Raw genomic sequence first — 13070 nt, forward strand, 5'->3', positions numbered from 1 at the left:
GGGGGGAGGAGGGTGTTGAGGTTTGGTTTTGTTTTGTTTTTCTCTCCATGTTGTCATTAATTTTATTTGTAGATTAGGCAGGTATTCCTGTTCTGGCAGTTCTACCTCATTTTCCTATTTGTAAGACAGTAGTGCTCTTCCACAGTTGCAAGTGCAACGTTACTGATGAGTGCCACATAACATTGTTGGTACTATGTGCTTTTTAAGAGGAATAGATAAGTTGATGATATTTATTTGCCTTTAATCTACTAATAGAATAATATATGAAATTTAAAACCAATGTCTTTAGGAAAGTAACTTTATTTCCCTTTTTATATATTCATATGATTTATGACTAGTTTCAAGGTCTCTGGATTTTTTTTATTTCAGATTTGAAGAAGGTTGCTCAATGTCCATGAGTGTCAGGAGGTACATGGAAAACCAGTGTGCTGATAAAGAACTTGCATCAGTCATGCTTTTTCCTCTCATTTTGACAGCTGAAAGTTGTGAATTAATCAACTAATTCTGAAAAGTGCTTTGCCATCCAATACTGATAATTTTTAAATATACTTTTCAATGTTGAGTCCTGCCAGTGCTTCATGTTTAATGTAGCATTTGTGTTGCCCTGTTTGCATGAATGAGATACTCTGGATTGGTAGTGTGAGGGAAGCATGAAAATGTTCATGGGACAGGCCTGATTCTGCTGGGGAAGTGGCCAACACAAAAGATTTCTTGGAATTGTAGAAATGTAGCAAATGTTTTGAAACTCGCAGTTCATATTGTTTAGGTTGGAAATGTTAAGCATGTTTTTAATAGGCTCCTTTTCCACTATTAAAGCATTACAGTGAAATAATTACATTCCTTTCAGTCCATTTTAGACCTTGCATGGTTTCCACTAACAGTAAAAATAAAGTAACAGCAATTAAAATAGTTGTTGGGTTTTCTTCTCCCTTCAGGAATTTATTTACCACAAGGCTAAACTGACAAATTCTGTTGAAGACACATTTCTTTTATTCCACTGTATGTATTTGAACCAGATGCTTAATCTTATTGTTCCTAGGATTTGTTTCAACCAGTGATGAACAGAGAAGAGAGTAAGTGCTAGTGAAGCTCATCAATTTGATAAATGAGAAGTTGCCTGTTCTGTGCCGTGCTTCTTGCTCAAGTCCATGATGGCTTCAGAGTTGGTGCTTCTGGAGCTGTCGCTGCTGGCTTGCTGCATAATGGATGAGACTGAACTGATGGAGGCAGCAGGTGCTCTAGCAATAGAAAAGAGCAGTGTTTGTTATTGTTGTAAGCATCATCAATCCTCCTCTCTTTCTTCTTCTGTTCTCAGTGTCTTCCAAACAAAGGCTCCCTGTATCTGCAGCAGCAGGGGAGAAAATAGCAACAACTTGCCCTGTGTAAAATTGCCATTTTCTTTCAAAGGGTAACCTTGTAAATAGGTCACGACTTGATGTTCTTGATCTGTAAATGGCATGTTTAGCATTGCAAGAAACAATACTGATTTATGAATTCCATCTAGCAGAAAACTCTATTAGTACCTATGTGTATCTGCCCTGTTCCAGCTAAATCAAATTAATCAAAACTGGCTTTCCATTCTAGTACTTCTTACACACTGCAAGATCCCTAGCTCCTATGGGAGCAATCTGCTGAAAAATAGGTCTACATTCTTCAGTTATGGAAAAATGTGATTTTGAGAGGCTGGGAGAAGGAGGGGAGAGAATTAACAGTGCAGAAGATGGAAAAAAGAATAGGAGCTTCTTAGTTTTGTTTAACCTGGTGGATGCTCTTGGAAATACTGGTGGATGCTCTTGAAAAATTTTCAAATGTAGGCTGTGGTTTGAAATCTTACAGAAGTAATTTTTTTTTTCTATTTAAAGACACTTAAATCTACCAACATATCATGTCTGCTTGCTCTAAAACATCGGTTGATTGTAGCTATTCTTAAGTATTTCTCTTATTTGGAGCATTAATGGCAGCCACTATTTACTTCTGCAGGGCTTATTGCCTCATTCAGGATTTGGGACACAAGGAGGCATGGGGCAGAGTAGAGAGAGCAGAAAAGGTCTTGACTCTGCATAAGCGCTGCTCAGCAATAAAGAAAATATCCCTGTGTTATCAACACTGTTTCCAGCACAAATCCAAAACGTAGCCCCATACTAGGTACTGTAAAGAAAATTAACTCTGCCTGAGCCAAAACCAGTGCAATGTGTTATCCTCTTCAGTTCTCATACAAATTGTGAGGGGAGACAAAAGGGATTTATCCGCTACCTATAAGATGTGTAAAGTGAGTCAATGTCATTGAGAAACCGTCATTGTCATGGATTGCAGTAGTATTACCATTTCTGTTGTAATCTGGAGGTCTGGCTGCTCATTCTGTTTCTTGCTCCTTGGTCAGGTTTGTCATGGCTTCAGAGCTGGTGCTTCTGGAGGTGTTGATGTTGGCATGCAGCATAATGCTGTAGGTGCCCTGTCTCCTAATGGACCTCTTGTATATACATTGTAGGTTGTGTTCATGTCTTCTCTTTGGTCCTGGTTCCTGGATGAACTTTGGACCCATGTTGTAGCCCTGTTTCCAGTCCTGTCTCTGGCCCCCATCTCCTTTTGCTCCTGACTGGACCCCCCAGACAGCCCCAGTTCATCACTTCATGATGTCTGATGCAGTGGATGGACCTTGTTATCAATACCTGGTTTTATCTGTCAGTTCATGCCCTGAGTGACTGTCCCATGAGGGAGGACACAGCCCATGCAAGTGCCACCCTTATCTTCTGGCTCACCTGCCCTTCGGGAGCAGATGGCCTTTGCTACTCCCTGACAGCACTGTTAATATAGCTCCACCCTTGCTTGATGGCCAAATTGTGTTTAAAAACTGGCTTAGCTGGAAAAGCATTCAGAGTGTGAATACTTTTCCTTAGCTCTCTCTCTATAGAGGTAGGAACAAAAGTGATCTACTTCCAAAGAGTTATTAATGAAGGCTTCAGAAGTGTATGGCTGAATTAAAGACAGCATTCTTTCTGCAGGAAAGTGGATAATTTTTCTTCATTCTGTGATTTTTAAAATGTACTTTTTTTTTTCCTTTTTAGAAGCCAGTAGTACTATGGTTTCTTTGCAAGTGACTGCAAAGCTATGGCACACATCTCTGTTCCTGCTGGAAAACGTGCCAAGTGACAGTCCTGAGTTCAGAGGGAACATCCCAGGAGCTCTAATACTGCTGTCAGAAGCACTGATTTTTTTTTTCTCTCCTCTTTCTCTTTTACTTGAAAGGGGCAAAGTTTTTCAGAATTATGTTGACAATAGATAGAATCATGCTATTCAGCAATGTCTGTATGAGGTGACTTATTTCCCATAGACAGATTCCTGCTTTGCTTGCTCTGGGCTTCCAGGCTTATTGTCTGGAGAACCAGGTCTTAAAATGCCTTGCTGAGCTATACTTTTATATATCTATTTGTATTGAAATTGCACAGAACTGCAAATGTGACACTTTACATATGGGCTTGTGATATGACTTGATGATATTAAATTTAAAAGCTTCAAGGTAGACTGATTCCTAGTGATGCTCATCATTGGCATTTCAGAGGCCCCACTGAGACCTGAAGACATTAAGTGTCATCTTTAAACGGTTGGTTAAATTCAGTAATGGTTTTCTCAAGTGAACACCTCATTTCTTAAAAAAGGGGGGCTGGTGTCTGCCAGCAGATATTTTTCATTGCAAAAGCTCAGTAATAGTGGAGAGTTTTGGTGGTTTCTGTGTTGACAGTGGTTAATGACAAGCTGAAGTGCTTCTGCTACTGGGCCTCTGTAACTTGGAGCTTCTTGTATGTTTGTGTTCTTGTTTCTGTCCAGCTTGAAATGTGTGCATTTTTAAAGTTGTCTGCCAAAATGCATGTTCCTGGCAAAAAGCAACTCACTGGTGTAAAAAACTTGCTTGTCCAAGAAGTAGCAGTGCAGTGGTCTTGTAAAATGTAAATGCAGAAATAATGCTAAATAGGTTAGAGCACTGTAAAGTGGGGATTAACTAATCTAGATGTTCTACAGAGCTGATGATCTCTTCATTGCTTTGAGTGTGAGACAAGACTTTGGGCTCAATGAGGAATCTGCTGCCTGTGTTTTGCTCAGCCTCTGTGGCTGTAATTAGTTAACAGAGCTTTAAATGCTTCTGATTCAGAACCGTCTAAACTTTCTAAAGCTGGAGGAGAGAAAATAGAGAGTTTTATTAGTAGATACTTCAGTTTTAACATGTAGATGATGCAATGTAGCATATCCTTTGCAGGAGCAGTTTTTTAAGACTATGGGATTACTGCAACTAGAAAAAGGAGTTAAAGGATAAACCAATGTCTATTTTAATTCTTTGCACTTTCAGAGATGGCTAGAAGCCCTGTTTCCTGTTTTGCTGGGTAGTTGCTAGTGCAATCAACCTGCAGCAAAGGAAAAAAAAAATTCCTGGCCTTTGGTAAAAAATCCTTGGCTTGGTGATAAAATATGAAATGTGTTGGTCTGACAGCTACTCTGAGTTCTGTAGCCAGAGGTTGAGTTATCTTGCTCCATCAGCACTGATTTCAGGTTCAAGAAGGATCATGTTAGGCACATAACAAGGGCTAAATCAGTAGTTGCTGGGTGTGAAAGTAGTTCCCTGTATAAACTTTTTTCTGCATGCAACTAAAGAGGGACAGTAGAAGGCAGTGCAGGTGGCTGTCTGGCTATGGCAAGCCCCAGGGAATCATGCTAAAGAGGTTGGAAAATTCATAACCTTTAATTTTTCAACAAGCAGACTGCTTGCTTACCCTGGTTGGGTAAGAAAATAAGACCTTGGGAAAGGATGTTCATGATAACTAGTAGTTATCTGTCCTTTTTCCCTTCAAGGGTGCAGGAACTGTCATTAAGCACTGGTTCACCCTGAACTGGAGTAGGCTGAGCAGTAGTAAAAGGGGTAGCTGAATAGGGAGCTTTCTCCAGATGGTGTAGAGTGAAGCCAGGCTCTCCAGACAGCCAGGACCCAGTTTAAATGAGGACCTTGGATTAAGGAGGTGCATCCTGCACCATCTTCTGGTGTGTTGTATGTGTTGGCTTCACACTGCACATGCTAATCCTGATCTCTGCTCCTCTGAGTGTCTGCATCTGGTCTTGTTTTTACAAAAATGAGAAGAACATACTGTTATGAGAAGATGTAGTGTTCATCAAATACAAGTTATTTTGTTGAAATAATGCTTCATTTCTCCTTCTCCCCAGTCAGGGAGGATGGGCATCTTGCTGATAAATGTGCGGTAGGAGCCTACACCCCCTCCTCCCCCCTTCTTTAATTCATGTGAAAACTAACAAAGGCATGGTGGGTCCCAAAGAACAGGAGATGTTTTTCTCATAGAGACCTTATTTTTTAATTTTCCATTTTTTTTCTTTTTGTTTGTTTGAGTAGGGCGTTGTTTGTTTGTTTGCTTTAGTAATAAAAAGAACCCTAAATTGAACCACTGATTACAGCCAGGTATCTTAGGGTGTTCTGCCATTTCATATCTAATTTTGATAATACCACTTGAAGTACAGATAAGAATCTAGTTACCCATAAAACAATGACGCTATACCAATTTACTGTCAAATACAGATTGGGTGTAACAGGTAACCTGCTGGTAGGCGAAGCTTTCACTGCAGCCAAGAGAAGACTGATGGGAATTGCTTTTAAGTTCTCATTTGGTGCTCTTTGCTCTCTTTCTCCACCAAATGTTCAACCTTGAATGAAACGTTTTCTGCCCCACCCCACCCCGGAGGGAAGGCTGCAACCTTTGGCAAAGCAGCTGGGAATGTATACAAACAGCATTAGGGAGGGGAGATGAAAAAGGAGGCTGATTCTACTCTATCATGAAACTTTAACACTCCTTAGCAGCTTGCCAGCCAAGCGGGATTATACTACCAGATGTCCTGGCAGAAATGTATGTGGCTCCGCAAGATCATAAATCCAAACAACGTATGGCAACTCTGCGTGTATAATACTACTGTTAGCAATGCAGAATTTCAGTGTGGAAAGCTCTGGTGATAGGAAGGATTAGTAAGGACAAAACCTTTCCAGACTTGACTTTAAAGCCTTACGTAGGTAATAGCTACTGATGGCAGTGGTATGTTAATGGCGAAAGGAGGAATATAGTGATGCCTGTGCTGTATCAGCAGCAGTAAGCCTTGTTTGCTTGTAGCTGTCTTCTCCCATCATGTCTTGGCCTTTCAGCGGGCACAATTGTAGTCCAGCTGCTCTGAGGCTGATCTCTCTGTTGGTGTATAAGAAGACTGGGAGGGGGAGTTGTCAAAGACTTGCTAAACTCAGGGCCTGAGTTAACAGAGTAGTCTTGCTCTGTAGTAGTTCAAAATTGGCTTATGGTTTGCCTTGAATATAAGTGGAGCTCTTTGTCTTTGTCGTGGTAAATTCTTGTGTAATAGCAAGAACAGAGATGGTAGAGGCCTGGAGTGGAAATTTCTGTCTGGTGGTACATTTGTTTTACTCTCATTTCTGTGTTTCATCATGTTTGCTAAACGAGGTACTAACTGAACCTGTTCTTTCAGCCTACATGTTAAATGTAAGTGCATGTGTCCATTCAGAGGATCCTGTCCTCACTTAAACTGTGCAAAGGATAGGGAAAAAAAGTCAGCAACTGTTGAGGGTTTTTAGTTGTTTCTTCCTTTGTGGAAAAGTCACCTACTAGCATCCTGTAGTAAATAAGTTATTCTTTCAATGAGGACTTAGAATTGGGCCCACCAAAAGGGTTGGGAGTATGTGTCAGTGGGTATGTTTTCACATGCTATATATATTGACACAGAACTGTCAGCTAATTCAACTCGCATGTTGCAGAAGGGATTTTAAAGCAAATGAAGAGAATATGCTGTCCACTGTTTCATTCTGTTGCTGCTAAAAAAAAAAAAAAAAGAGTTCCTAGGAAGTGTAAAAAAGAGTGAGTCAACTCCCTGGCTTTTTAAAGAATTTAAAGAATAGTATGAGGTTGAGTAGCCAGAGGAAAAGAACAGAGAGGACTTCACCACAGCTAGTAAACTTTGCAAACTGCAGTTAAGTGACCAGAAAGTGGAAGCTCTAAAAATAAATAACGTTAAGTGCTTTCTTTGCAGATTAATCTTGCTACCCAAGTGTGAAATCTCCCTCCTTCCTCCCATGCATTCTTGAAATTTTGAAGTTCCTTACTGCAGAATTTCAGGTGGCTCATTGCTGGCCACATCAGTCATTCTGAGCTCAAGCTGGTTTTGTCCTCAGAGTAGAAATACACACAGAAGAAATTTAAGTTGTTCACCCTTTTATTGATTTTAGTAGTAATTTACCTTGATACTTTAATGCCTTGGAAAGCTTTGTGCAGACTGCTCGTCATCATTCAGCTTTCCTGGGAGACAGGTGTTCGTTGCTCTTGAAAAGCTCCATTCATGCAGTCTTCAAATATGTCTGTTTCTAAATCAGCTAGCTTCCTTACACTTGTAATAAAGCTGTTCAGGGCTACCTTATATTCTGTGATTTTAGCAATTGAAATCTCTCTGCTGTGGAGTCAGGAGAGGTAACTCATGCCTAGATGATTTTGCAGACAGAGCAAAGCACCGCATGATCAAGACATGGCAGAGCTAAGAGCTGGTGAAGGATCTCCAAGTACCATTGCGCTGCCATAGCAGTAGTACAATAGCGGTAAAATTTGGGTCTGCGAGTGTGAAGCTGGCTTTAAATTTCTAGAGGCACCAAATCCTGATGCCCTAAAAACTGTCATGCTGCTTCTGATGGCTTGCGTTCCCTGCTGCTTATACGATCCAGTGCTTACTCTTTACGTACCAGTGATTATTATAGTTTAAGCCTTACTTTCACATCACCCTGAAGTAAAAACAGGATGTTTTCTAGTTAAGTAACAGGGTTCCTGAAAAATCATATAGGGTAAATAGTGGTTGCATAAGATGGAAATGCAGCATACCCATATACAAAGAAATTAACAGCCTACCAAACTTTTTAGTCTCTCTTTCCTTGCTGTCATGCTTCAGTAGCTCTCCAAAACCTATGATGAGTAACAAAGACCTCTCCCTGCTGTGTCTATGTTTTTGTTCACTGCTTTACATGCTATTTTCACATGTGCACATAGAAAATCAGACTGTTGTCCCTGATGACCTAGTGTTTATTCAACTACTTATGTCCCATTGTCTGAGATAAATTTCACCTGGGGCCAGCATCTGCTCAGTAATTTGTCACCTTTTCTTTTTCTTGCGCTTAGGCTGTTTTGACACCAGGGGCTTTGCAAGTTCCATCTCAGGAAGCACCAGCAGCAGCACCAAAAAGCACAAGGAAAACAGTGTGAACTGAAGCTTAGTGAAAATAGAGTTGTGTAATATGGCACTGATTTGTGGCTGGATAACAGCCATCCTTGATGACCTAAATTTAGTGGTATGCATAACTGCAGTGAACAAAGGAGTTAATCAAGAACAAAACTGGGTATAAGAAGCGTTACTGTGTGTAAATACATACTAAAGTTGTTGCCATAAGCTTGTGATACAGAGTGAGTATGCTGTGGTTTAGTCTCCTATTCCTTTTGGAGGTTCATTTTTAGGTTCATTTTCTGGGTTGTTAAGTGGCAGTGAAACTGAGAAACATGTCCGGCAGTCAAATAATTACCCTGGTTGAAGACGCTCACAGCTTTTTACGGAGAAGAAAATTTCATCCAGATGATTAATAGAAACAACTCCTCCTTGTATAAAAGAAGCACAATAATAAATTATATTGTTTCACTTCTGTTCTTTATTTTTAATTTGCAGTATGATATGGAAAGGCAGGTTGCTCCCTCTGAGCTTTATAGGACTTATTAAAGAAATGGGAGGCTTTTTTACTAATCATTAGCAGGATATAGCTTGTGTTTTGCCTTTAAGGTGATTCATTCTAGCTTTGGTACCCCTGCACTGCAGAGAATTACCATGTGCTGGCATTGCAGAAGTGAATAAGGAACTCTTCCATGTACCCTGCTTCCTTCTGCACTACCTAAGTGTGTTGGTCTGGTAACAGGTGGAGTCATGTCTTGAAAGTATATTAAGATGTGGTGGACTAGAGAGGGCCTTGAGAAGAAAGACCAGGTCTCGATGTTCTTTCAGTTTTTTGCATTTGTCCTGATTGATTCTGTGCAGGTTCTGGTCTGAACACCATTTCTCTGTAGTACAAAAGCTGATGGGCTAAATATCCGTTCCCCTATATTCCATTTTTCAGTACCTGGCTGTAGATGTACAATTTTCTTCTGTCCAATTAAACTCAGTAGAAGCACTATAAGTGCTTCCCTCTAGTCCTTGTATGTTGGTGTTCTCAAGACTTTCATCTGGCAGTCAGACCAGAGGCTTTTTTGTTTTTCCAGACATGGAAGAAGGTATGCTAGTAGGAACAGAACAGCTTAGATCAATAATATCAACCTGGTCCTGTGATGCATGCAGTAGTTTTGTGATGCCATGGCTAATGCACCTGCTTTCCTGTTAGCGTGAGGTCGGGAAAACTTTAGTATATACTTAGCTATTTGGGATGCCATTTGTGAGAGTGCCAATCCTGCTGCTTGAAGCAGGGCTTTAAATGCTCACTTAAAATGCTCATTCCTCCCACCCTGTGTGCTGAGCAAAGGTTATCTCAGCAGTGCTCATGGGGCTGGCCTGTGGACCTGGTGTACCTTGAGGGTATGGCCCAAAGCAGCCTCTGTAGAGACAGGGGTGCATATGCCAAGAAACCAAGCTGTAATTTCCCCTGGAAAGGTGGACCCAGCTTTTGCTGCTTTTGGTTCTCTGATACATTTATCTTTGTCATTTAAAATGTTATCTTCATGCTTATTTTTAGTTTCTACCCTTTCTCTGTTGCACTTTTTTTACATTTTAATTGGTTAAATCAGGAGACTTGTGGCTGATTAATGTTTCCCCTGTGCAGCTGGATCATCTAGGGCAGGCATCAACCTCTCCATACCTCATGTACTTCCAGTTCCTTTTCAAACAGACATGCACTATTTATTCCTGGACCTCCCTGTCTTTCTTCACCTGCTGTCAGTTTCTGTTGTACCTCTCTCTGGATGCATTGTTGTTCCAGCTGTGCATTTGAATTTCATGATATTATTCATGTGGCCAGAAATTATGTATGAAACCTTCCTACATCAACAGTAAAGACCATGGTACTCAGGTAACAGTTTTTGGCAGTAGATTCTCACCTGAATTGCATTAACAGTTTCAGTACTGCTCCCTGGTGAATGAGGGTGTTCAACAGGCACGTTAGAAGATTGACTTCCATAGCTGGAACGTTTGATATTGAGGAGTGAAATAAGATTATGATAATTTTACTTTGGATTTTTTTTTCCCTGCATAGATAAAGAAACCCCTATGAGTCAGGCTGTTACAACATCACTCTTCCTACTCCTTTCTTCACGGTACTTTATGGTTAAAAGTCAGTTTTGATGTGCTCTGTCTGTTGTTCATCCCAAATGCTAATGGGTTTATTGTCATGATTTCCCTCTGTCATAGCAGATCAAGATTAGAGATGATTTGTTATCATTAGAGACAGTTAAAATTGTAAAGACCATTCACTAACACTGATTGCATCTGGTTTCTTCTGAGTTATGCCTTGTTCTGCTTAATTCATTTGCATAAAATATGATTGTAAACTGATGTCTTTATGATACACTTTTCAGAATAATGGCGGGGGGTGGTAATGTTTGCACACTGTTATACCAGTTTTCTGGGATAAGTTCCTTCACATTAAAAAAAAAACCCAGTAGGTTTATAATTAAGTGGGGATTAGGTTTTGAGCTTTGCATTTGCACTTCAGTTCAAAAAAAGTGTTGTTCTCTGCCCAAGACTATGCATAGCTATAACCAGTGTTTGTGAAGCTGGTGCATTTGCTAATCCCATGGGAAAGTGCCAAACTTGTCAGTTTTTATAAATTGCTGTCTTTATGACAGGAAACTGGGAAGGGAAGGGTCTTGAATCTGAACGGAACAGCAAGGAGAAAATAGAGACTTAAAGACAGATGTGTCCCCAAGTCACTATTCTCTATGGTGGAAGCAACGCCCAGTGCAAGGGTCTTGCTGAAAGATTGGATACAAGCCATGAGAACTCTATAAGCATCCGGTAAATGTTTTGGCTGGGTGAGGAGAAGACCTCCTGGAGGACAATTAAAAGCTAGCAGGCTTTTTTTTGCTTTGTTTTGTTTCTCTTCAGTGCTTTCTAAACATAGCAACTATTTTTATATATTTGTTGGTAGTAATAAAAAGTATTCTTTTAACTGAACACGTCATCTGTTGAGAATGATTTGAAGATGAATGGCAAGCCATTGTCAACATGGTAGTGAGTCATAAATGGGGGTTCAGTCATGCTTGTAGCATCCGGCACCCTCTGGCAAGATTGGGATTCCTAGGCAGTTCCTAGATGGTCTATCCCTAAGCAACACAGACTGGCTTAAGAGCTCATAAAGTGTCTCCATTTCCAAGCATCCCTGGCAGGACTGTGAGTAGGTGCATAAACGTTAGCTTCCACTGAGTTTGTATTCACATTCACAATTGACTTCATGATGTGGAATATCATTTCCTGTGAGCAGGAGTATTGTGGTGTGTATCTGAATGTCTGTTACTCGTGTGAGCACTTTTGATTGCCCTTGAAAGGTGATAGGTTAAAGGCCAAAAGCCCAGTACAAGATTTTTAATGTGGTGCAAAACAGCAGTAAATCTACAAAATCGTCTAAACAAAATAGTTTTAAAATTCAAAACACTATAGAATGAAATTATTAAAATGCTCTGAAGATTGCATTGTCATTTTTGGTTTGTTGGTTTTGCTTTATACCTCTAGAACACAGCTGTGGTATAATCTGTAATTGCACTGTCCAGAGCAAATACTTTGTTCCGTGTGTTAAATACCTTGATGAAATGGGAAGGAGGAAACTGGTTGATGGACATGACTTAATCCTTTGGCAAGGCATGCAAAGCTCAGATGTTTCCTATGCAGCAGGTGCTTTAACTGAATGTTATGGATTACTCTCATAAAGCACACTTTCTAATGGACGTCACTCTTTTGTTTTCACCCACTCTTTTGCAGCAAGTGACCGGCAGAAGTTTTGGTGAGAAAGATTTTCGTTCGAGTTTAGAAAACGGCATTCTTCTGTGTGAGTAAGTAACACTTACAGTTTTGAGCCTTGAATACAATCTTGACTAGAGCTGAAATTAACTTTAGCTCGTATGTCCAGATGTTGGTTTCCTTTTGCGAGTTTTGACATTGTGCACAGGTCTTTCACTGCAGCATCCTGTCAGTGCCAAAGCTATTGTTATGGTGAGCATTGAAATGTGGCTTAAAGAAAACAGGTTTTACAAAGTGCTTCCCTCACTCCAACCCATCTCCTTAGTTAAGTTATGTAAAGTAAAAGTGATGTTTGCTTTTTGGTTTCCTTTTATTTAAAGATGTTAACCACAGATTGGCAAATGGTGTTCCACACCTGCCTGTAGACGTCTCTGCCATAGGGAGGTGTTTTGGACCAACTCCAGGTCCAAACACGGTCAAGAGTTAGCCATCTGAATACCATCAATACTCAGCTGCTTTTATAGTTCCTGGAAAGGTTAGGCATCCTCTAAATGTTACCTAAAGGTGTATTTGAATGATGTGTTTTGTGATTTTTGGACAAGAGACACAAGTTTGCTTTTGCATACTTCTCTCTGTGGTTTTAACAGCTAGTTTTTCGGCAGAGTCTTCCAAAAACATGCTGTGGGCTTAGATACCAAAGCTGGTGACTTTTAAGAGCAATTTGGAAGTGTTCCCTAATACCCATAGTTCTTTGAAAATCCCAGGCAGGTCACTGAGAGTTTTGGGAGAATCCACTGATCTGAATCACATGTATGGACCAAATGCTTTGCCTGAGTGTGCAGGGCTGTCACTGAAGTTGATAAAAGCTGACTTTGCACATAAGAAGGAAAAAGCCTGTAAAGAACTGAATGCATATTGAAATTTATAAATGAGATCTCCTGAGATGTTTAGCTGGATCATTGAAACTATTGGTTAAGTTTTATATTATGAAAGATACTGGAATTGGGAAACCGTTTTCAGCAGTAGAGTTGAGCTAACATCCTGTAACTCAACTC

General features: G+C 40.2%; 1 protein-coding gene across 4 annotated transcripts in view; it reads left to right on the top strand.

Annotated features, from left to right (window-relative positions):
* LIMCH1 (LIM and calponin homology domains 1) overlaps positions 1-13070 on the top strand; it is a 182399-nt gene that overhangs the window by 49682 nt on the left and 119647 nt on the right. For all 4 annotated transcript variants that reach the window (XM_031048955.2, XM_031048952.2, XM_031048954.2 and 1 more), the window contains exon 2: positions 12037-12107. In XM_031048955.2, the coding sequence (XP_030904815.1) occupies positions 12037-12107 (71 nt within the window). The remainder of the gene's footprint in view (positions 1-12036; positions 12108-13070) is intronic.

This window comes from Melopsittacus undulatus, chromosome 7 (genome assembly GCF_012275295.1).
Source record: "Melopsittacus undulatus isolate bMelUnd1 chromosome 7, bMelUnd1.mat.Z, whole genome shotgun sequence".
Taxonomy (NCBI): Eukaryota; Metazoa; Chordata; class Aves; order Psittaciformes; family Psittaculidae; genus Melopsittacus; species Melopsittacus undulatus.